Consider the following 24,022-nt stretch of genomic DNA (forward strand, 5'->3'; position numbering starts at 1 on the left):
GATGATGAGTGGATTGAGAGCAGTCATGCAGAGAAGGACGTGGGGATACAGTGGTAGATGAAAAATTGTACGTGAGCCAGCAATGTGTGTTTGCAGCCCAGAAAGCCAATTGTATCCTGGGCTGCATCAAAAGAAGCATGGCCAGAAGGTTGAGGGAGGTGATTCTCCCCCTCTACTCCACTCTGGTGAGACCCTACCTGGATGGAGTACTGCATCCAGCTCTGGGGTCACCAGTATAAGGAAGACATGGAGCTGTTGGAGCGGGTCCAAAGGAAAGGAGGGCCACAAAAATGACCAGAGGGCTGGAACACCTCTCCTATGAAGAAAGGCTGAGAGTTGGATTTACTCAGCCTGAAGAAGAGAAGGCTCCAGGGAGACCTTACTGCGGCCTTTCGATACTTAAAGGGGGCTTATAAGAAAAATGGGGAGAGACTTTACCAGGGCCTGTAGTGACAGGACAAGAGGCAACAGTTTTAAACTGAAAGAGAGTAGGTTTAGATTGGACATAAGGAAGAAATTCTTTATGATGAGGGTAGTGAGACACTGGAACAGGTTGCACAGATAAGTTGTGAATGCTCCATCCTTGGAAGTATTCGAGGTCAGGCTGGACAGGGCTTTGAGCAACCTGATTTAGTGAAAGGTGTCCCTGCCCGTGACAGGGAAGGTGGAATAGATGATCTTCAAAAGTCCCTTCCAAGCTTCCATTTTATGATTCTATGATTCTACGATTCTAAGTGATTATTTCCCTTTACTCAGCACTCATTAGACCACATCTGGAATGCTGCATCCAGCTTTGTCCCCTACAGTACAAGAAAAATGTTGATAAACTTGAGCAAGTTCAGCAGAGGCTCATCAAGATGGTTATGGTTCTTGGGCACAGGCCCTATAAGGAGAGGTTGAGGGAACTGGGCCTATTTATCTTGGAGAAGAGAAGGTTTAAAGGTGACCTAATTACAGCCTTCCAATACCTAAGAGAAGTCTGTAGAGAAGATAGAGCTAGGCTCTTTACCGTGGTTCATGGTGGGAGAATGAGAGACAGTGGTCACCAATGGAAACAGAAGTTCTGACTGGATATGAGGAGAAAAATAAAACCTCTACAAGGTTAATTAAGCACCAGAACAAGTTGTCCAAAGAGGTCATGGCATCATGAAGTTTTCAAGACAGAGATGGCAGTTTGAGACTCAGACTGGATGGAGGGGGATTGTCACTAATACTAAGAAAGAGAGAACAGAGCCTGTGTTTTCACACAGTTTTGGAATCTGAAATGACAGAACTTGCAGAGGATAGAAAAGCCTCTTTCTTCTCTTATCCTCTACCATACTTTCTTTCCATGAACAGTCCAATTATGTACTCCCTGCCAGGAATATGGTACCAGCTGATACTACACAAGGCTGAGTTTCACTCAGAGTAGAGAAGCAGAAGAAAGTATATGTGTTACTTTCCATTAAATCAATCTTTCAGTAGTGTTCAAGTGTTATAATCCATTCTCTGCACTGAGTAAAATATCTCTGATAAGGCAGTATATCTCTTAATTTAAGGGCACCAAACAAAGCATATTGCAGCAGTCAGTTTTAACACAGGTGGGAAACACATAGCCAAGACTTTTGGTATGTTTTAAAACTGGTCATGGAACAACACACTGAGCTTCACTGCCAACTCTGTATAAAGCCAAGAACCAGTAAGAGCTACATCTTGTATTGGAGGGGAACGAAAAAAGGGAAGATGACCAGTATCCTTAAATTAAAAGGGGGGGAGGTACATTTGGAGAAAACCTCATTTGTCTGCATTCAGCTCCTCAACTTAAATAGCCATTTTCTGTTCCTGTATATTAGGAAATAGTGTGTACTTCAGTTTGTTTTTTTAAATCTGGCTGGAAGGAAAGACACTGTTTTGAAAATAATCCATAAGACTCTCATTTGCAAAATAATTTTTAAACAATAAAACATTACCTCATTAAATGAAGACAGGTTAAGTTTTTTAGCAATGAACTTCTTTAGATGCAAGACTGTTGCTTGTGCTGAGCAGCGGATCCATTTTCGTTTCAATCCACGTAATTTGCTGCTATTGCATTCCAAGCAGATGCTTACCTTCAGGAGAAAAACCAAACACAATCAGGGTTAGTTGACAGAATTTTCTGTAGTCCCCATTATGCATTTCGCATACAATATTTATTAGTCCAACAAAAAGGTAAAAGTGTAGAATATGAGTATTCTTTAAAGCGGAATGTATGCAGCATCATTTAAAAAAGGTTGTCTAGTATTTTGTCAGCTTACTGTTAAGCACCATTCAACTCAGAAGGGATCCGGACAAAAGTTCAAGGCAGAACTTTAGGGCTGCCATGTTCCAGAGCTTTATTCTAACTGCAGAGGTTACAACTAGTTCAGAAGAAGCCTAGGTCACAGCCAAAGCGAGATATCTAATATAAAAACCTGTCAGGACCCTGAGCTCATTCCTCTCCCCCATGGGGATTTATTTGCCTGAGCTCAGGGCCAATTTTGATAAGCAGCTGTATGACCATGAACTGTTGTGAAGAAAGTTGTTTGAGAAAAAGCTTGAAGAACTTCTGTGTGAGCTCACTCTGCTCCACTTAGCAGCATCATTTAAGCTGAAACTCCCTTCCTTGGTTGGTCCCCCTGCATGAGCTATGTTGCAGCCATGCCCATAACTGGCCTAGACCCTGACCCACAGATTAGACTTCCTGGCTTGACCCTGGACCTGTCTCATCACTATGGACTTGGCTTGGTGATTGCTGGACTGTGTTATGACCTCAGTTACTGAGGGAATGGCCTCAAGCTCTGCCAGGGGAGGTTTAGGCTGAACATTAGGAAAAAGTTTTTCACAGAAAGGGTCATTGGGCACTGGAACAGGCTGCCCAGGGAGGTGGTTGAGTCACCTTCCCTGGAGGTGTTTAAGGCACGGGTGGATGAGGTGCTGAGGGGCATGGTTTAGTGTTTGATAGGAATGGTTGGACTCGATGATCCGGTGGGTCTCTTCCAACCTGGTTATTCTGTGATTCTGTAAAGAGCCAACATACACTCATGCAGAAGAGGCTTTTGTGATCGTTCTTTATGTTATGTAAGCTTGAACTGTAGAACTCTATACAGCAGGATGTTGTAGATGTTAAAGGTCTACATAGCTTTAAAAAAGCAATGGGTAAATTCATAGAAGAATTATTGGGTGAGGACTATTAAAATAAGGCTTAGGAAATTACTGATTTCTTTGAGACTGGGGAGCTTCTTCAGCAGCACCTGGGCTTCTTCGGCAGCACCCGGCAGCACGACGGTGAGTTCTGTGGTGGGGTGGACTTTTTGAGGCGGTGGGAGCTTCCCGGAGCCGGGAAAATCCCAGAAAAAACCCAGGCGCGGGTCCTGACAGCCCCCACACGCCGGTCCCGCGCGGTGCCTGACGGGAGGGGGCGGTCCCGGCAGCTACCGCGGGAGATTTAAACTGCGCCCCTGGGAGCATGGCGAAGAGGAGTGTGGCAGTTTGAGCAGCAGTTCGAGAAGGCAGGGTGCAGAGAGGACCTAGGGACTAGACAGAAGACACCAAGGACCATGGTGGCCACCTGGCAGAAGGTTAAAGCTGCTCCGTGTGCTGCAGCAGGCAGGGTGGATGCTGCCACCCAGACAGAGCCACAGTGGGTGCAGGCAGCTACCCAGACCCTGGGCTGCAGGCAGTGCCTCTGGTCCTGGCCCCACTTGTGAAAGCTGCTCTTGAGTGGGGGAACTCCTTCACATGGTGAAGGAGCTAAGAGAGGAGGTGAAGAGGCTGAGGACCATCAGGGAGTGTGAGAGGGAGATTGAACAGTGGAGCAGGGCCCTCTCACTAACTCAGCAGCCTGCTGGGGCTGGTGTGTCGGGAACATCATCCACCTGCAAACTGCATGGTTGGGGGAACAAGAAATGGGGAGTGGCAGCAAGTTCCTGCCAGAGGAAGGAAACCTGCTCCCCTCACCCAGACAGCAAAACCCCAGATCCCCCTGGTGAACAAGTACCAGGTGCTGCAGGTGGAATCCAGCCCTGAGGATGAGGATGATGGCTCCCACAGCCTAGAATCCTTCCCTAGGCTGCACCATCCTCAGAAAAAGATAAAAACATCCTCCATCAAGAAGAAGAGGAGGGTGATTGTTGTAGGGGACTCCCTCCTAAAAGGAACGGAGGGACCCATTTGCAGACCGGACCCGCTCCACAGAGAGGTCTGCTGCTTACCGGGGGCATCAGGGAAGGAGGTAGCTAGAAAACTTCCTTCCGTGGTCCACGAGACAGACTACTATCCTCTGATAGTAGTCCAAACTGGTAACGATGGTCTAGCAAACAAAAAGGCCAAAACCATCAAGAATGACTTCAGGGCCATTGGGAAAGTGATGGAGGGCTCTGGGGCACAAGTAGTATTCTGCTCCATCCCAATGCTAAATAGAGAGGAGCGGGAAGCCAGGATGAAGAATTCGATTAATACCTGGCTCTGAGCCTGGTGCGAGGAGAGGGGCTTTGGCTTTTTTGATCATGGGGTGGCTCACGCACCCCCAGGCTTTGTCGCTAAGGGTGGGACACGTGGGTCTCCTAGGGTAAGTAAAGCCCTTGCTAGAAACCTAGCCAAGCTCATAAATCGAGCTTTAAACTAGATGTGAAGGGGGAGGGGGTTGAGCCCAGGCTAGACATGAACGAGCCTGGACGTAGGGAATTGGTGATTGGGAGAGGGTGCGCGGGCGAGGACCACCAGTACCTCACCACACAAAAAGTGGGGGAGAACACACCTCGGGGTGCTAAGGGAGATGCAGGCACTCTGGTGTTAACTACTCCAGTTACCAGGCAGTTGGGAATGAACCCTGTTCCCTCTAGGAGGGCTGAAGGCTCAGCAGCTCAGCTGAAGTGCATTTACACCAATGCACACAGCATGGGGAATAAGAAGGAAGAGCTGGAAGCTGTCATAGGGCAAGGGGCCTATGATGTCGTTGCCATCACAGAAACGTGGTGGGACGATTCATATAACTGGATTGCGGCTATGGTGGGGTATAAGCTTTTCAGGCGGGACAGGAAGGGTAGGAGAGGAGGCGGGGTAGCCCTCTTTGTAAGGGAGGACTTGGACTCCATTGAGATGGATTGTGGCGATCAGGAGGTTGAGTGCCTGTGGGTCAAAATCAGAGGAGCCCACCAGAAGGTAGATTTTGTGATGGGAGTCTGTTACAGACCACCCAACCAAGGAGAAGCAGCTGATGAGCTCTTCAATAAACAGCTGGGGTTAATCTCTAGATGGATGCCTCTCGTTCTTGTGGGAGACTTCAATCTGCCTGATATCTGCTGGGTGTACAATACAGCAGAAAGGAAGCAGTCTAGGAGGTTCCTGGAGTGCGTGGGAGACAACTTCCTTGCACAGTTGGTGAATGAACCAACAAGGGAGGGTGCCCTCCTAGACCTGCTGTTTGTGAACAGAGAAGGCCTTGTGGGGGATGTGGCAGTAGGTGGACGCCTAGGACTAAGCGACCATGAGATGATAGGGTTTTCTGTTCTAGGTGAAGTGAAGAGGGTGGTTAGCAAGACGGTAGCCTTAAATTTCCAGAGGGCAGACTTTGATCTCTTCGGAAGGCTGGTTGGCGACGTCTCATGGGAGGCAGTACTCAAGGGCAAGGGAGCCCAGGAGGGCTGGGAGCTCTTCAAAAGGGTGGTCCTAGCAGCTCAGGAGAAAGCCATCCCCGTGGTCTGGAAAAAAAGCCGGCAGGGGAGAAAGCCAGCTTGGTTGAATAGAGAGATCTTGAGGGATATCAAGAAGAAGAGAAATGTTTATGGGCTCTGGAAGAAGGGACAGGCCTCTTGGATGGATTACAGGAGGGAAGTGAGATTGTGTAGGGAAAAAATCAGAAGGGCTAAGGCTCAGCTAGAAATTGGATTGGCCAAGTCTGTGAAAGATAACAAAAAATCTTTCTACAAATATATAAATAATAAAAGGAGGACTAGGGAGACCATACAGTCCCAATTGGACACAGAAGGAACAACAGTGACAGGGGATGAGAACAAGGCTGAGGTACTTAATGCCTTCTTTGCCTCAGTCTTTAGTTGTAAGGAGGGTCGTTCCGTCTGTGTACAAACCCAGGAGCTAGAGGAGTAGAATGAGGCTCCCGTGATCCAAGAGGAGGTGGTCAGAGCCTTGCTAGCCCAACTAGACAGCAACAAGTCTATGGGGCTGGACGGGATTCACCCAAGGGTATTGAAGGAGCTGGCGGATGTGCTGGCCAAACCCCTTTCCATCATCTTCCAACAGTCCTGGAAGACTGGGGAAGTCCCACTGGACTGGAGGCTGGCTGATGTTGTACCCATCTACAAGAAGGGTCGCAGGGAGGACCCAGGAAACTACAGGCCTGTCAGTCTGACCTCAATGCCAGGGAAAGTCATGGAGCAGGTGATCTTGAGTGCTACCATGAAGCACATGCAAGAGAACTGGGTGATCAGGCCCAATCAACATGGGTTCACAAAAGGCAGGTCTTGCCAGACTAACCTGATCACCTTCTATGACAAAGTGACTCGGCTGCTGGATGAGGGAAAGGCTGTGGATGGATCTTCCTGGACTTCAGTAAAGCCTTTGACACAGTTTCTCACAGCATTCTGCTTGAGAAACTGTCAGCCTCTGGCCTGGACAGGCCCACACTCTCCTGGGTGGAAAACTGGTTGGATGGCCGGGCCCAGAGAGTGGTGGTAAATGGTGTGAAATCCAGCTGGAGGCCAGTGACAAGTGGGGTTCCCCAGGGCTCAGTGCTGGGTCCAGTCCTGTTCAATGTCTTCATCAATGATCTGGATGAAGGCATCGAGTGCGCCCTTAGCAAGTTTGCGGACGACACTAAGCTGGGTGAAAGTGTCGATCTGCTGGAGGGTAGAGAAGCTCTGCAAAGGGATCTGGACAGGCTGGACCGCTGGGCAGAGTCCAATGGCATGAGGTTTAACAAGGCCAAATGCCGGGTCCTGCACTTGGGGCACAACAACCCTATGCAGTGCTACAGACTAGGAGAAGTCTGTCTAGAAAGCTGCCTGGAGGAGAGGGACCTGGGGGTGTTGGTTGACAACCGACTGAATATGAGCCAGCAGTGTGCCCAGGTGGCCAAGAAGGCCAATGGCATCTTGGCTTGTATCAGAAACGGTGTGACCAGCAGGTCCAGGGAGGTTATCCTCCCTCTGTACTCGGCACTGGTGAGACCGCTCCTCGAATCCTGTGTTCATTTCTGGGCCCCTCACCACAAGAAGGATGTTGAGGCTCTGGAGAGAGTCCAGAGAAGAGCAACAAAGCTGGTGAAGGGGCTGGAGAACAGGCCTTATGAGGAGCGGCTGAGAGAGCTGGGGTTGTTTAGCCTGGAGAAGAGGAGGCTGAGGGGAGACCTCATTGCTCTCTACAACTACCTGAAAGGACGTTGTAGAGAGGAGGGTGCTGGCCTCTTCTCCCAAGTGACAAGGGACAGGACAAGAGGGAATGGCCTCAAGCTCCGCCAGGGGAGGTTTAGGCTAGACGTTAGGAAAAAATTCATTACAGAGAGGGTCATTGGGCACTGGAACAGGCTGCCCAGGGAGGTGGTTGATGCACCTTCCCTGGAGGTGTTTAAGGCACGGGGGGATGAGGTGCTGAGGGATATGGTTTAGTGCTTGATAGGAACGGTTGGACTCGATGATCCAGTGGGTCTCTTCCAACCTGGTTATTCTGTGATTCTGTGTGATTCTGTTATTCTATGATTCTATGATCTCTGGACTCGACTTCAACTTGCAGATTTCACTTTCTGGCTTAACCTTGGACCTGCCTCATCACTAAAGATTTACCTGATGATCACTGGACTGTAGCTGAATCTGGTCACTGTCACCAGAGCTGTTATGCTCTCCTTATTTAGGTATTGTGGGACTGCATTCCTTGTTGGTGTGGTCAGTGCCCTGCCTGCCTTACTGTCACTCTTATCTCCTGGCTCCTGATTGGCCTGCCACTATGGAGCAGCATCCTGCCCTTACTGCTCCCTGACAAAACCATTATCACTTTTTAATGACATTTTCTAATCTAACCTCTGAATCCAGTAACATAGTTTAATATTTAAAGCATGTTTTAAAATAAGATTTTAAACTTTAAAATTTACTGATGCAGATGATGTAACAAATTTTTGAAGTTCAAAAGATTATATAAGAAAAAAATGACCTTTTCATCTCTGTGCTTCAATTCCCTCTTCTTTTCTCAATTATCTATTTTCTTTATTTAGTCTAAGCTCTTTAGGATAAGTTTTATTCTGTGCACTTAAATGATCCAGTAGAAAGCACAATCCATCTGAATACTACCATTGCACTATCATTAAATGGAAAATTAAACCGAATTTAATTTACTTTGGACACATTTAGCAGGGAAACATGAAGGAAATAGTGCATTCCAATAGCAAGTTTCATTTTCAAACAAATTTTGTGTTTAAAACCTGACACTAAATACTAAGTAAGAAAAGACTTTTCATTCTAATTACTGAAACATATTCAGTCCTGATGCACCAGAGTAGAATGGGACTAGACTCTCAGATAAAGGGCCCAAATGACTTGAAATCTAGTTGAGATGAAAGCCAACAGAGTGTTTAGCCAATATTCAGGAAACTCAGAAATAGTTATAAGTATCAAACCTTAATGAACTTCTCAAAACCAAATTTCTCCACAGCTACCTAAATAAAAAACCATGAAGCTCAAGTTTACACAAAAGCAAGGGAGAACACTGTATCTTGTCTCTGTCAGAGCGAAAAAAGTTTATCAAAGAAAAATAATCATTTAAACATAAAGAAGAAATACAAAATAAAACTAAGAAATGCCCTATAACAAAATTAAGCCCACCTGTTCATCACTTCGATGATAGTCATTATCTTCTTCCTGTTTTTCTTCAGAAGTTTCTTTATTTGAATTTTCATCTGGCTTAGTTTCACCTTTCAGAAGAAAGTAAAGCATTGCAATAATTAAATTAGACATATCAGATGACAAATATTCCTGAAACGAAGTCAAGACAATAAGAGCAACTGTGGTTTTTTTGTTTGGGTTTGTTTTTTTAAGTAATTAGGCTTATCAGAGCATGATCAGCTTCTCTTCTAATCAGGAAAAAAGTTGGAAAGAAGCTTTATTCTTGGTAGCAGAGATGTGGACACTAATCCAAAGCTTCCCAAAAAAATCAGTTCAAGAAACCTTGCTACAAATTTGTCAGGGCTCATTCACTATTCTGTAGAACTGATATGCTTTCTTGACAGTCACAAATTTGAAAATTCTTTTGCCCTTGGATAAATGCACACACACATACATTTTAAGTATAAGTACCACACCATTTCTACCACAAAATTACACTTAACATCAGCTTTTTCTGAAGTTAATGTGATTCAGGACTGAGAGAAAAAGTAGAGTTCCCACATAGATACTACTGAAGATCTTCACCAGGAAGACATTACACCAGCTAAAAGAACACATTCTATAAATGTGTGATGCAAAATAATACTGCACTTAGATGGTGAGTTCAAAGTGGTGAATTCTTATATATAGTTCAATATATAAGCACAAGCAAGCCTTTGATTGATCCTTTCAGAGGCCCAATGGCAATCTGCGCCCCCATCCCAAGACAGAATAAACATAAGATAATTTACCATTGCGATGTGAATCTAGGTGTTGCTTTGCAGAGCATGTCTCCCCTTTGATGTCTCCTGGTACTTCCATCCCCAGTTTGTGATAGAATTCTCTCTGCTTTTTAATTTCCGCTGTTTAAAATAGTAAATGTTAGTTATGTAATAATGTTCTAGCACAATATTTTTCAAGGTATTCTAAAACCCTCCTCTGTACTGTAAAAGAAGCTTGTCAGGCATGAAGTGGTATTAGCACTTTTTGCTACTTCTCTACTCTTGCTGCCGCAATCAAGTTACACTAAATCTTATTCTCAAGGGGAAGAATACTAGCAAGTCATTTGCAGAGCTATTATTACAGCATTCTGTTATAATATATAAAATAAATGTAAAATAATATACCATACTTTGTGTATTTCCCCTTCAATATTTCTGTCAAAGTAATTGTTCTGAATATTTATCTGTATTTCTGATTTTCAACATCCTACAAACAATTTTATAATAATCTGTTTACTTAAACTTGCTTATAAATGCCTGCTAATGTCTTCACTTGATAGCTTAATTGGATTGAAATATTCTACTTAAATAAAAGTAGCAACACACCACTGAAAAATAATACTGAACAAGTAATATAAAGTATTCCCTTAGTTCAATATATTCATTATCTAAGTATATAAGAACACAAATGCAAAGGTACCTGCTAGCAAAGGACTTAAGTACATCTTAGGAGAAGAAACATTCACGAAAACTAAACGTTATGCTACCTCAGTATTCTACCTCTAAGAACTCTGCAAAGCTGTCAAAAAGACATGAATATGTATACAGTTTATTAAAGAAGAATTTTTTATTGAATGCCAACGTGAAAAAGTTGTAGTGCTATTTAGATTTACATAATGTTACTTTTCCTTGAAATAACACCAGCATTTTTATTTCTGAAGATTTTTCAGTAACACTGCTATTACAAGTCTAAAACTAAAAAAAGCACTGAAGTATAGAGGAAAAAGAGTGCTAAAACCTGAACAAGTGAAGGTGGCATTTTTCATCCCTCCATGAACATTTTACTCACTTCCTCCATTCGTTAATGTAAAGGAACTATGTTTAAATATAACATTTAGTAAAAATAGGTCATACCTTCTTGGAGGCCTGGCACAAGTTTGTAAACAATATCTTGCATTGTTCTATCATGTCTAGCAGGAAAGAAAAGAAAAATTGAAGGTTTGAATCAGCCATCTTGATTCAAAACATTTATCTTAAAGAGATTCAGTATTAAATCGACTCTACAAACCTCTAAAGTCTGCGTATGTATCAGTAACGTAACTCTCAAAATTCCTTGACAATTTTGACAAAAGTATTTTTTATTTTCTGTTTCCAGACACTAGACACTTTTCTGTTTCTAGAAACTAGACTGTTTCTTATCCCTTTTATCTCTTGCATTACTAGGTTGCTTAGTTATCCATATTGGGCATTTAAAAAAAACCCAAAAAACTAAGAAAAAGCCTACAGGGGCAAAAAATAAGAGAACAAAGGAAAGAAAATTTGTGTTTGCTCTTATAATCCAACATTTTACCCAAGAGCAGCATCACGTAGCTCAGAATCCCATCTAGCTAAAACAGGTGGAACAAAAATACAGACTGATCCAGCATATAAAGAAGGATATGGTGGGGAAGCAGGACTAGTTAAGATCTTAAACATTTATGTTTTTAACCAAGGTTTAACTACAAACTGCCATTTCCTGGATTACTCTAAAACAAGTCATTGCCTGAAAGAACCAGAACATTACCCTGACTTCCAAACTACAAATAAAATCCGATACAAGCTAAAATGTTGGTCTCAGCTGCTACTAAGGCCTTAACTCCACAAGACTCTAACAGGTCCATGACCTTATGTTGGGGGCCCCAGAGCTAAATGTAGTACCTCAGGATGGTGTCTCATGAGAGCATAGTAGAGGGTCAGAAACACCTCCCTTGATATACTAGCCACACTTCTTCTGATGCAGTCCAGGATATGGTTGGCTTTCTGAGCTACAAGCACAAGTTGCCTGCTCATGTCCAATTTTTCATCCACCAACACCTCCAAGTCCTTCTCGGCAAGTTTGCTCTCAATCCACTGTCTGCCCAGCCTGTGTTTGTGCTTGGCATTGCCCCAACCCAGGTGCAAGACCTTGCACTTGGCCTTGTTGAACTTCATGAGGTTCACACAGACCCACCTCTCAAGCCTGTCCTGGTACCCCTGGATGGCATCCCTTCCCTCAAGTGAATCAACTGCACCACTCAGCTTGGTGTCATCTGCAAACTTGCTGAGGGGGCACTCAATCCCACTGTCCATGTCTGTGACAAAGGTGTTAAACACCACCTGTCCCAGTACTGACCCCTGAGGAACGCCACTCGTCTCCACTTGGACATTGACCACAACTCTGTGAATGCAACCATCCAGCCAATTCCTTATCCATCGAGTGGTCCATCCATCAAATCCATGTCTCTTCAAGTTAGAGACAAGGATGTTGTGCAGGACAGTGCTGAATACTTTGCACAAGTCGAGGTAGATGATGTCAGTTACTTTTCCGTTATCCACCAATGCTGTAGCCCCGTCATACAAGGCTACCAAATTTGTCAGGCATGATTTGCCCTTAGTGAAGCCATGTTGGCTGTCACCAATCACCTCCTTATTTTCCATGTGCCTCGGCAGAGTTTCTAGGAGGATCTGCTCCATGATCTTGCCAGGCACAGAGGTGAGACTGACTAGCCTGGAGTTCCCCGTGTCTTCGTATCCCACACCCATATAAACAATTCCCTTCGTGCAGTCGCTACAGTGGAAGGATGGGATGTCATCCAGAGGGACCTGGACAGGCTGGAGAATTGGGCCTGTGAGAACCTCATGAGGCTCAGCAAGGCCAAGTGCAAGGTCCTACATCTGGGTTGAGGCAATCCGCAGTTTCAGTACAGGATGGGGGTTCGTGTGATTGAGAGCAGCCCTATGGAGAAGGACTTGGGGGTCTTGATTGATGAGAAACTCAACATGAGCTGGCAATGTGCAGTCACAGCTCAGAAGGCCAACTGTATCCTGGGCTGCATCAAAAGAAGTGTGAGCAGCAGGTCAAGGGAAGTGATTCTGCCCCTCTAATCCACTCTCCTGAGACCCCACCTGGAGTATTGTGTCCATTTCTGGAATCCTCAACATCAGAAGGATATGGAGCTGTTGGTGATAAATGGGCATACGATATAGGGGAGAAGTCAGAAAGAACTTAGAGAAGGGCTTAGCTCACTGGAATTCGCACTGTTTGCTAGTAAAGGCCTTGAAGACTCTGGGTGTTGATAAGGAAGGAGCTCATTCGCAGACATTCATTGATAAGGGAAAGCTGGAATGTGAGCAACAGCAGAAAGCTGGCTGCATCCTGCTCTGAGGTTCTGGAGCTCGACCAGGATGAGACTGCGCCTGTGCACAGATTGAGTTCAGGGATGATTCATGGGGAAGATCAAGTCTACTTCATCCCTGAAACCCCAGACCATGACTACCAGGAGACACTGCGCCTGCGCCAGTATGGGAGAAGCTTCTCGAATCTAATTATATTAGGAAGTGGGGAAAGGTCATGAATATGTAATAGGCATTTATGAATAGGCATGTCTTTACACTATAACTATCTGCTTGTTAGACCATATGGTCTGTGAGTTAGGAGGATTACCCCCTCGCACCCGCCAACGAATAAACACATACCTACTTTATAACCCCTAATTAAATTATAGAGTTTGATTCTGCAAAACAATTTGGCACCCCAGATGGGACCCCTCTCTCTATCTGGCTGCAGGACTGGTGGGGAGCAGGACGTTCTAGGAGCCGCCAGTTTATTTTTCCAGAGAATCTCCCATCCCCATCCGATCGCTGCAGGGAGAGAGACGGCTCATCAGTGGCCGAACAAGGTATGTGACTTAGGGATACAGATACCTGCAGGGAGGAGGCAGGGGATGAGTCTGTAAGCTGTGTATGGGATGCCACACGCGAAGACGAAGAGCTAGATTGCTCGCACCTGGGAATTGGAATTGTTGGGCCCAAAGGGAAATAGTAGCTTACCAAGAACGCATAGCGAGGTGAGCTGGGGAAGTTCTTCCTGCTCGGATAGATGGAGAACCTTTTGGGGATAGCTATCATTGTATACATTTGTTGGAAGTATTTCGTCCCGGTACCGTGTATATTTTAACATCGCTGAGAGCTCATATTAAGTTCAACCCATGGGACTTTAAGGGGACGTAACGGGATTGGAGTAATAACTGTTGCATGTACATATTTTAAGCGTTGTATGTGCCCGGTACCGTGTGTGGCTTCAATATCCATGGCATCAGAAATTGTGGATCCAATTCGACTGGTCATGACTAATACTGTGTGAGTTGGGCTGGCTCTGAAATGAATGGCTGTGTGTTTGAGATGCAGCATCGCTGTGAAGTGAGTGAGGAGTTCTGATTGTTGTGTGTTGTTAATTTCTTCTGTGCTCCATGAATTGTTTCATGTATGATAGAGTGTTGGAGTTTGACAAGAATTTAAAACTTTAGATACTAGTGGGGAGAGGGGCGGGCGCGCCAGGGTGGGCTCAGGCTGCCGACCTTCGGGTTGGGGGCCGGTGTCCCTGGCCAGTTGTGCCACCAAGGAGTTTCAAGTACTCTGCAGCTAAAAAAACTAGGCAGGACAGATTGCTCATTCTGAAAAGCAAGGGGCACAACCACTAACAAAGCGCTTGAAGCTTCAAATGTTTATGACTTACAGATTAGTTTTGATTAATCTTAGAAATACATCTCTGGGACCTTTCAATCTCAAATGTCCACTAAGCCGGCAAACAGGTAGATTTACCTGGGATCTGGGAATGAGAAGTAAAATTTTAAAATATCTAGCAAAAAGGAAAAGAGAGAGAGAAGAAAAAAAAAATTAAAAACCCAGCCTTGAGGCTGTGTGTGTGTGGGTGCCCCCTTCTCTTCCCTTCCTTCCTGAATGTGAAGGTTTTTTTTCCTTTCAGATTCTTTGCTGAGTCTGCGGGAGATAACCGTATTATCTCTGTAGGGAGATAATGGGTTATGAACAATTCTATTCGAATAAGAATAATGAGCAACCCAGCTATTATAGGGATTCCTAAACAGCCTTTATTAAAAGATGGGAGAAATGATCCTTAACATTTTAAGAGTGCCAACTATTGATTGATCCAAAATTTGTTGTGTGATTATTTCTGCGGACAGTTTTATTGTGTATAATTGGGGAACAATACATTCAGGTTTAGTATGTGTGTGCGCATATTATGTTTATCAGCAATGTAAGAAAGGTTGAACTACTGCCTAATTGGCAAGGACAAAACTTAATGAAATTTAACGGAAAGTATGATCAGTAGTGGAAAAGAAAGTTTGGTCCCAGAAATCTGGGACCTTGAGGGGGAAAGACTGGGAAAGGGTTAAAGAACAGCGTAAAGAAAGGTTTCAGTGAAAACTGAGAAAAAAAGAGGGGAAACTAAGGAAAAGGCAAACTAAAGAAACTAAAAATGGAAAACAAAAAGAGCCCTCTGGGGTGTGTATTAACACATTGGAAGGATATTGTTGGAACTGGGGGCACTGAAAACAAAAAGACCCTTATTAAATATTGTAACCAATGGTGGCCGCTTTACAAATTTGATGATGGGGCAAAGTGGCCACTTAATGAGACAATAGATTATAACACCCTCTTACAATTAATATTGGTTTTGAGGAATGAAGGAAAGTCGGATGATGTGTCTTATGAGGATATGCTTTTAACCCTCCGTAACAATCTGGAGTGGCAAAGGGACTGTGGAATTGTGCCCCCCACAGGACCCTCTGGCACTCGCCCTTGAGTGAGAAAATAACAAGGAATCTGGAGGTAAACTGAGGCGGTGTTGTTCAGCATGAAGCATCGGACAAAAGTGCACAAAGTTAAACAGAATTCACCAGGCACAAAACCAGGATCTAACTGATCTGTTTAAGCCTCCCCCTCAATCACAGGAACAAGATGCCGACACGGAAAGGACCCCCACTCCTCCGGATAGCCCTGCATCCTCCCGCATCAGAAAAGGTCTGCTCCAATGGTCCTGCAGGCAGCTCTCTGGGAGGCAGTAGGACCTGATGGAGGGGCAATGCTAATCAAGGTACCTTTTCCACCGCCAATTTAGAAGCATGGAAAGGGTTGCCCGAGACTACCGGAATGATCCGGTAAGTGTAGCCAAACATTTTCAGTTTATTATAAAACAGCACAACCTGGATGAGGGCGATCTACAATTATTATTGGTGTGTTTGACAGAGACAGAGACAGAGAAACAATTAAACAGTTTGTCTTAAAGACTGTGGGGGATTTGGCCGAGGATTATTATAAACGAGAAGGGGTGGACGTTAAAGATTATTTCCCTCTTCAAGACCCAAAGTGGGATGTGAGCAGGAATGCACATAAAGAAAGGCTGCAAGCATATCAGGGGTGGATTCTGGAAGGGATGGAGAGAGCCATTCCCAAAACAATAAATTGGTCAGTATTATATGCGGTTAAGCAAGGCCCTTCCGAGTCACCATCTGAATTCCTGGATTGATTAAGGGATGCAATGTCCCACAGCACACCGCTGGATCCTGGGTCGGAGGTAGGAATACAACAACTGGTTTCTTTGTTCTTGGGTCACTCAGCAGGGCATATCAGGCATAAATTTCAAAAGCTGCATTCCACAGAAGATAGGAACCTGGAAGTATTGTTGGATGAGGCGAAAAAGAAATGAAAGAGAGCAGGGTAATCAGAAAGGACAGATAGTGGCCCATGTGAAGGAGGATTGATGGAGATCTGGGAAATCCACCCTAGCAGATCCTCTGGTTATAATGAAGCTAGGGAAAGAGCAAAAGGAGGTAGAATTTTTAATTGATGTCAGGGCAACATATTCAGTTTTAAACCAAGCTTTGATACCCCTGGGAAATGACTACATCATGGTAAAGGGAGCAACTGGCCAAAGAGAAAAGGCATATTTTTGCAAACCTCTGAAATACAAATTGGGGAAACAATTCCTGTACATGCCCAATTCCCTGAAGGCACACTTGGGGAGAGATTTGTTAGAACAATTAGGGGCTATGATTAAATTTGAAAAAGGAGAAATTACTCTGGAGGGAAATGATCAACAATACATACAAATAATGAGCTTATCTCTAGCTAGTGTGCCCACAGGAGGAAACGTCGACGAGGAAATTACGAACCAGGTATACCCTGGGGTATGGGCCACTGATGTGCCTGGGAAAGCAAAGAATGCTCCACCTGTTGAGGTCAAATCAAAAAAGAGCGGCAGCCAGTAAGAATTAAATAAGATCCCCTAAAGAGGGAAGACAGGGAAGAAATTCGGCCAATACCTGTCTGTAAAATTCATGGATCATACCAAGTGGTCCAGGACTTATGAGCTGTAAATAAAATAACTGAAGACCTCTATCCGGTGGTGGCAAATCCATATACTCTATTGACTGTATTGACACCTGAACTAACCTAGTTTACCATTTTAGACCTGAAGGATGCCTTCTTTTGCCTCCCTCTCCTTGAGGCCAGCCAGAAAATATTTGCATTTGAAGGGGAGAATCCCAAAATCGGATGCAGAAATCAGCTTACTTGGTCAGTATTACCACAGAGTTCAAAATAAATCTATGTCTCTTTAAGTTGGAGACAAGGATGTTGTGCAGGACAGTGCTGAATGCTTTGCACAAGCCCAGGTAGATGATGTCATCTGCTCTTCCCTTATCCCCCAGTGCTATAGCCCCATTGTAGAAAATGTCAGAGACTGACTTTTTGCTACTCAAATGGTTTGCCTTAAATAATTTGGTTTTGAATGTTAAGACTGCAGCAAAGGCAGTGTCCTTCAGCACTTTATCTCACTCTCACAAGCAGCCTGTCTGTGTTTTGCTGCCCAGAGACGTCATGCTGCAGTCCTTCCGGTAGGGAGAGCAAGGGCAGAACTGTGCCACGGACTCACCTCGGACTCCAGAGCCCCCCAAACTCGGTTCCAGAACCTCCCAGAGCTGAACGTGAAGCTGCATCTATCTGCCTGTAGAGGGACTCATCCACTCATTGTTCCTGGTCAGTGGCCTGTAGGGGACCCCCACTATTACAGAATCACAGAATCACAGAACAACCAGGTTGGAAGAGACCCACCGGATCATCGAGTCCAACCGTTCCCATCAAACACTAAACCATATCCCTCAGTGCCTCATCCACCCGTGCTTTAAACACCTCCAGGGAAGGTGACTTAACCACCTCCCTGGGCAGCCTGTTTCAGTGCCCAATGACCCTTTCTGTAAAGAATTTTTTCCTAACGTCTAGCCTAAACCTCCCCTGGCGGAGCTTGAGGCCATTCCCTCTTGTCCTGTCCCCTGTCACTTGGGAGAAGAGGCCAGCACCCTCCTCTCTACAACCTCCTTTCAGGTAGTTGTAGAGAGCAATGAGGTCTCCCCTCAGCCTCCTCTTCTCCAGGCTAAACAACCCCAGCTCTCTCGGCCGCTCCTCATAAGGCCTGTTCTCCAGCCCTTTCACCAGCTTTGTTGCTCTTCTCTGGACTCTCTCCAGAGCCTCAACATCCTTCTTGTGGTGAGGGGCCCAGAAGTGAACACAGTATTCGAGGAGCGGTCTCACCAGTGCCGAGTACAGAGGGAGGATAACCTCCCTGGACCTGCTGGTCACAATGTTTCTGATACAAGCCAAGATGCCATTGGCCTTCTTGGCCACCTGGGCACACTGCTGGCTCATATTCAGTAGGTTGTCAACCAACACCCCCAGGTCCCTCTCCTCCAGGCAGCTTTCTAGACAGACTTCTCCTTGTCTGTAGCACTGCATAGGGTTGTCGTGCCCCAAGTGCAGGACCCGGCATTTGGCCTTGTTAAACCTCATGCCATTGGACTCTGCCCAGCGGTCCAGCCTGTTCAGATCCCTTTGCAGAACCTCCCTACCCTCCAGCAGATCGACACTTCCACCCAGCTTAGTGTCGTCCGCAAACTTGCTAAGGGTCCACTCAATGCCTTCATCCAGTTCATTGATGAAGACATTGAACAGGACTGGACCCAGCACTGAGCCCTGGGGAACCCCACTTGTCACTGGCCTCCAGCTGGATTTCACACCATTTACCACCACTCTCTGGGCCCGGCCATCCAACCAGTTTTCCACCCAGGAGAGTGTGGGCCTGTCCAGGCCAGAGGCTGACAGTTTCTCAAGCAGAATGCTGTGAGAAACTGTGTCAAAGGCTTTACTGAAGTCCAGGAAGACCACATCCACAGCCTTTCCCTCATCCAGCAGCCGAGTCACTTTGTCATAGAAGGTGATCAGGTTAGTCTGGCAAGACCTGCCTTTTATGAACCCGTGTTGATTGGGCCTGATCACCTGGTTCTCTTGCATGTGCTTCATGATAGCACTCAAGATCACCTGCTCCATGACTTTCCCTGGCACTGAGGTCAGACTGACAGGCCTGTAATTTCCTGGGTCCTCCCTGCGACCCTTCTTGTAGATGGGCACAACATCAGCCAGCCTCCAGTCCAGTGGGACTTCCCCAGTCTTCCAGGACTGTTGGAAGATGATGGAAAGGGGTTTGGCCAGCACATCCGCCAGCTCCTTCAGTACCCTAGGGTGAATCCCGTCCGGCCCCATAGACTTGTGGCTTTCAAGTTGGGCTAGCAAGGCTCTGACCACCTCCTCTTGGATCATGGGAGCCTCATTATGCTCCTCTAGCTCCTGGGTTAGTACACAGACGGAAGGACCCTCCTTACGACTAAAGACTGAGGCAAAGAAGGCATTAAGTACCTCAGCCTTTTCCTCATCCCCTGTCACTGTTGTTCCTTCTGTGTCCAATTGGGACTGTATGGTCTCCCTAGTCCTCCTTTTATTATTTATATATTTGTAGAAAGATTTTTTGTCATCTTTCACTGACTTGGCCAATCCAATTTCTAGCTGAGCCTTAGCCCTTCTGATTTTTTCCCTACACAATCTCACTTCCCTCCTGTAGTCCACCCAAGAGGCCTGTCCCTTCTTCCAGAGGCCATAAACATTTCTCTTCTTCTTGATATCCCTCAAGATCTCTCTATTCAACCAAGCTGGCTTTCTCCCCTGCCGGCTTTTTTTCCGGACCACGGGGATGGCTTCCTCCTGAGCTGCTAGGACCACCCTTTTGAAGAGCTCCCAGCCCTCCTGGGCTCCCTTGCCCTTGAGTACTGTCTCCCATGAGACTTCACCAACCAGCCTGCTGAAGAGATCAAAGTCTGCCCTCTGGAAATTTAAGGCTACCGTCTTGCTAACCACCCTCTTCACTTCACCTAGAACAGAAAATTTTATCATCTCATGGTCGCTTAGTCCTAGGCGTCCACCTACCGCCACATCCCCTACAAGGCCTTCTCTGTTCACAAACAGCAGGTCCAGGAGGGCACCCTCCCTTGTTGGTTCATTCACCAACTGTGCGAGGAAGTTGTCTCCCACGCACTCCAGGAACCTCCTAGACTGCTTCCTTTCTGCTGTGTTGTACACCCAGCAGATATCAGGCAGATTGAAGTCTCCCACAAGAACGAGAGGCATCAATCTAGAGATTGACCGCAGCTGTTTATAGAAGAGCTCATCAGCTGCTTCTCCTTGGTTGGGTGGTCTGTAACAGACTCCCATCACAAAATCTACCTTCTGGTGGGCTCCTCTGATTTTGACCCACAGGCACTCAACCTCCTGATGGCCACAATCCATCTCAATGGAGTCCAAGTCCTCCCTTACAAAGAGGGCTACCCCACCTCCTCTCCTACCCTTCCTGTCCCGCCTGAAAAGCTTATACCCCACCATAGCCGTACTCCAGTTATATGAGTCATCCCACCACGTTTCCGTGATGGCAACGACATCATAGGCCCCTTGCCCTATGACAGCTTCCAGCTCTTCCTTCTTATTCCCCATGCTGCGTGCATTGGTGTAAATGCACTTCAGCTGAGCTGCCGAGCCTTCAGCCCTCCTAGAGGGAACAGGGTTCGTTCCCAACTGCCTGGTACCTGTCACCTGTCCCTGCCCTCCCTTTAATCCTGACCCATAGGCTGTCAGTCAGGTCCTCATCCACCCCCAGGTGGAGCTCCACGTACTCCAGTTGGTCACTGACTTAGAGGACAACACCCCCACCTCCTCTCCTCTCCTGTCCTTCCTGAAGAGCCTGTATTCCTCCATCGCAACACTCCCATCATAGGATCCATCCCACCATGTCTTCATGATGCCAATGAGATCATAGCCTTGCAGGCACATACACCTCTGCAAATCCTCTTGTTTATTCTCCATGCAACATGTGTTTGCATAGAGGTACTGAAGTTGGGCCCCTGCTGAAGCGTCCTTACTGGCTGGAGATCCTTTGTGCTGCTCTTCAGGTGCTCTCCTGCCCACCTGTGTTCCTTCTCCAGCCTCTGGACATCTATTGCTGGCAATGGCATCAAACTGGTAGGAGTCAGATGGATTGAGGTTCCCCTCCAATGGCAACTTCAAAGCCCTCTTCACCAGCTTGGTAAGTCTATGACCAAGGATGCTCTTCTCATTCTCCATCTGACGGACCCCATCGGCCCCCAGTACACCAGGTTTCACAAAGCAAGTCCCATGATCTAAGGAGCTGAACCCCTGGCTATGGCACCAGTCCTGTAGCTATTTCTTGATTCCCCAGACTCGACTGGCCCTTTCAAACCTCATCCCTTTGACCAGGAGGGTTGATAAAAAAACTTCCTGAGCTCCAGAGTCTCCCACAGCTGCTCCCAGGGCTCTGTAACCTGTCTTGATACCCCTCAGACTGTTCCTGGCTATATCACTGGTGCCCACGTGAAACAACAACAGCAGATAGTAGTCAGTGAGCTGTACAAGGCTTGGCAGCCTCTTGGTGAAATCCCTGATACAAGTACTTGGTAGGCAGCACACCTCTAGGGAGTGGGTTGGGTGGGCAAATGGGTGCCTCCCTACCTCTCAGAAGAGAGTCTCCCACTACTATCACTCATTGCCTTTTCTTAGTTGCACTGGTTGTTATCCGAGGAGCAGATCAAGCAGCCTTAGCTTCAGCACTGCTCCTGATGTAACGGGTCTTTCCTCTTCAGTCTGCTGAGCGGTAAAGTGGTTCTGCAAGGGCACCTCAGGCTTCAGGGGAAGCCTCTTCCTCCTGCTGTCTTCACCCTTGCAGGCTTCCATTCTTCTGCGTTATTGCCCATATATATTGCCCGTCTTCCCTTCTGTGTGTGTCGGTGGAGGAGGTTTTGGCTGTTTGGCTGTGGGCTGTGGGTCCACTGCAGACTGTGCTTGGAACCAGGTATCTAATTCCTTCTCAGCCTCCCTGATCCTATGCAACCTTCTCACCACCTCTTGCAGCTCAGCCACCTGCTGTAGGAGATCCTCCAAACAAGTATACCTTTTGCAGGCATCTCTGCAGCCTGTCCCTGCCCTAGGAGAAAGGTCCAGGCACTTCTTGCAGTCTGAGGTCTGCCCCACAGCATCTCCCTTCAGCACGTCTGTACGCATGGAGGCATTGGCCACTGCTGGGGTATATCATAAAATCATAGAATCACCAGGTTGGAAAAGATCTCTGAGATCATCGAGTCCAACCATACCTATATGCCACTAAACCATATCCTTAAGTACCTCATCTACTTGTCTTTTAAATACCTCTGGGGATGGTGACTCACCAGCCCCTTCACCAGCTTTATTGCTCTTCTCTGGACACGCTCCAGAACCTCAATATCCTTCTTGTAGTTAGTGGCCCCGAACTGAACACAGTATTTGAGGTGTGGCCTCACCAGTGCCGACTACAGGGGCAGAATCACTTCCCTGGACCTGTTGATGACGCCATTTCTGATACAAGCCAAGATGCCATTGGCCTTCTTGGCCACCTGGACACACTGCTGGCTCATGTTCAGTCGGCTGTCAACCAACACCCCCAGGTCCTTCTCTGCCAGGCAGCTTTCTAGTCACTCTTCCCCAAGCCTGTAGCACTGCACAGGGTTCTTGTGGACCAAGTGCAGGACCCAGCATTTGGCCTTGTTAAACCTTATCCCATTGGTGTCAGCCTACTGGTCCAGCCTGTCCAGATCCCTCTGTAGAGCCTCCCTACCCTCCAGCAGATCGACACTTCCTCCCAGCTTAGTGCAGTCTGCGAACATGCCAAGGGTACATTCAATGCCTTCATCTGGGTCATTGATAAAGACATGAACAGGGCAGGACCCAGCACCGCGCCCTGGAGGACACCAGTTGTGACCGGCCTCCAGCTGGATTAAACGCCATTTTCCACCACTCTTTGGTCCTGGCTATCCAGCCAGTTTTCCACCCAGGAGAGGGTGCGCCTGTCCAGGCCAGAGGCTGCCAGCTTCCTGAGCAGAATGCTGTGAGAAAATGTGTCAAAGGCTTTACTGAAGTCCAAGTAGACCAAGTCCACAGCCTTTCCCTCATCCAGTATGTGGGTCACTTTATCATAGAAGGCGATCAGGTTAGATTGGCAGGACCTGCCTTTCATGAACTCATGGTGACTGGGCCTGGTTATCTTGCATGTGCTTCATGATGGCACTCAAGATCACCTGCTCCATGATCTTCCCTGGCACTGAGGTCAGACTGACAGGCCTGTAGTTCCCTGGATCCTCCCTCCAACCCTTCTTGTAAATGGGTGTAACATCAGCCAGCCTCCAGTCCAGTGGGACTTCCCTGGTCAGCCAGGACTGCTAGTAGATGATAGAAAGGGGTTTGGCAAGCACATCTGCCAGCTCCCTCAATACCCTTGGGTGGATCCCATCCAGCCCCATAGACTTGTGAATGTCTAATTGGCCGAGCAGGTCTCTAACCAACTCCTCTTGCATCATGGGAGCTTTGTTCTGCTCTCCCTCCCTGTCCTTTTGCTCGTGAGGCTGAATACCCAGGGAACATCTTACCTTACTATTAAAGACTGAGGCAAGGAAGGGATTAAGTACTTCAGCCTTAACCTCATCCTTTGTCATAGTTGTTCCCTTTGCATCCAATAAAGACTGGATATTCTCCCTGGCCCTCCTTTTACTGTTGATGTGTTTGTAGAAAGATTTTTTATTATCTTTCACAAAATTGGCCAGTCTGAGTTCTAGTTGGGCTTAAACCCTTCTGATTTTCTCTCTGCATGATCTTACTTATCCCTGTAGTCCTCCTGAGATGCCTGCCCCTTCTTCCAAATCTCATAGACTTTCCTCTTTTTTTTTGATATCCACCCAGATCTCTCTGCTCAATCAAGCTGTTTTTTTTCCCTGACAGTGGCTCATGTTCTGGTACATGGGGACAGCTTGCTCTTGCACTGCTAGAATTTCCTTCTTGAAGAGCACCCAGCCCTCTTGAGCTCCCTTTTCCTTAAGGACTGTCTCCCTTGGGACTTTATCAACCAGCCTTCTGAACCGTCTGAAGTCTGCCCTCTGGAAGTCCAAGGTGGCCGTTCTACTGACGTCTCCTCCTTAC

The 24,022-nt window shown here is 46.5% G+C and overlaps 1 protein-coding gene across 4 annotated transcripts in view; it reads right to left on the bottom strand.

The window, feature by feature from the left end:
* The window catches only part of LOC138733857 (polycomb group RING finger protein 3-like), a 121,608-nt gene that overhangs the window by 9,205 nt on the left and 88,381 nt on the right, over positions 1-24,022 (bottom strand). For all 4 annotated transcript variants that reach the window (XM_069881361.1, XM_069881360.1, XM_069881363.1 and 1 more), the window contains exons 6-9: positions 10,721-10,776; positions 9,617-9,727; positions 8,826-8,914; positions 1,950-2,087 (exon numbers count right to left, since the gene is read on the bottom strand). In XM_069881361.1, coding sequence (XP_069737462.1) covers positions 1,950-2,087; positions 8,826-8,914; positions 9,617-9,727; positions 10,721-10,776 — 394 coding nt within the window. The remainder of the gene's footprint in view (positions 1-1,949; positions 2,088-8,825; positions 8,915-9,616; positions 9,728-10,720; positions 10,777-24,022) is intronic.

The sequence above is a fragment of the Phaenicophaeus curvirostris genome, assembly GCF_032191515.1.
Source record: "Phaenicophaeus curvirostris isolate KB17595 chromosome Z unlocalized genomic scaffold, BPBGC_Pcur_1.0 scaffold_52, whole genome shotgun sequence".
In the NCBI taxonomy this organism is placed as follows: domain Eukaryota; kingdom Metazoa; phylum Chordata; class Aves; order Cuculiformes; family Cuculidae; genus Phaenicophaeus; species Phaenicophaeus curvirostris.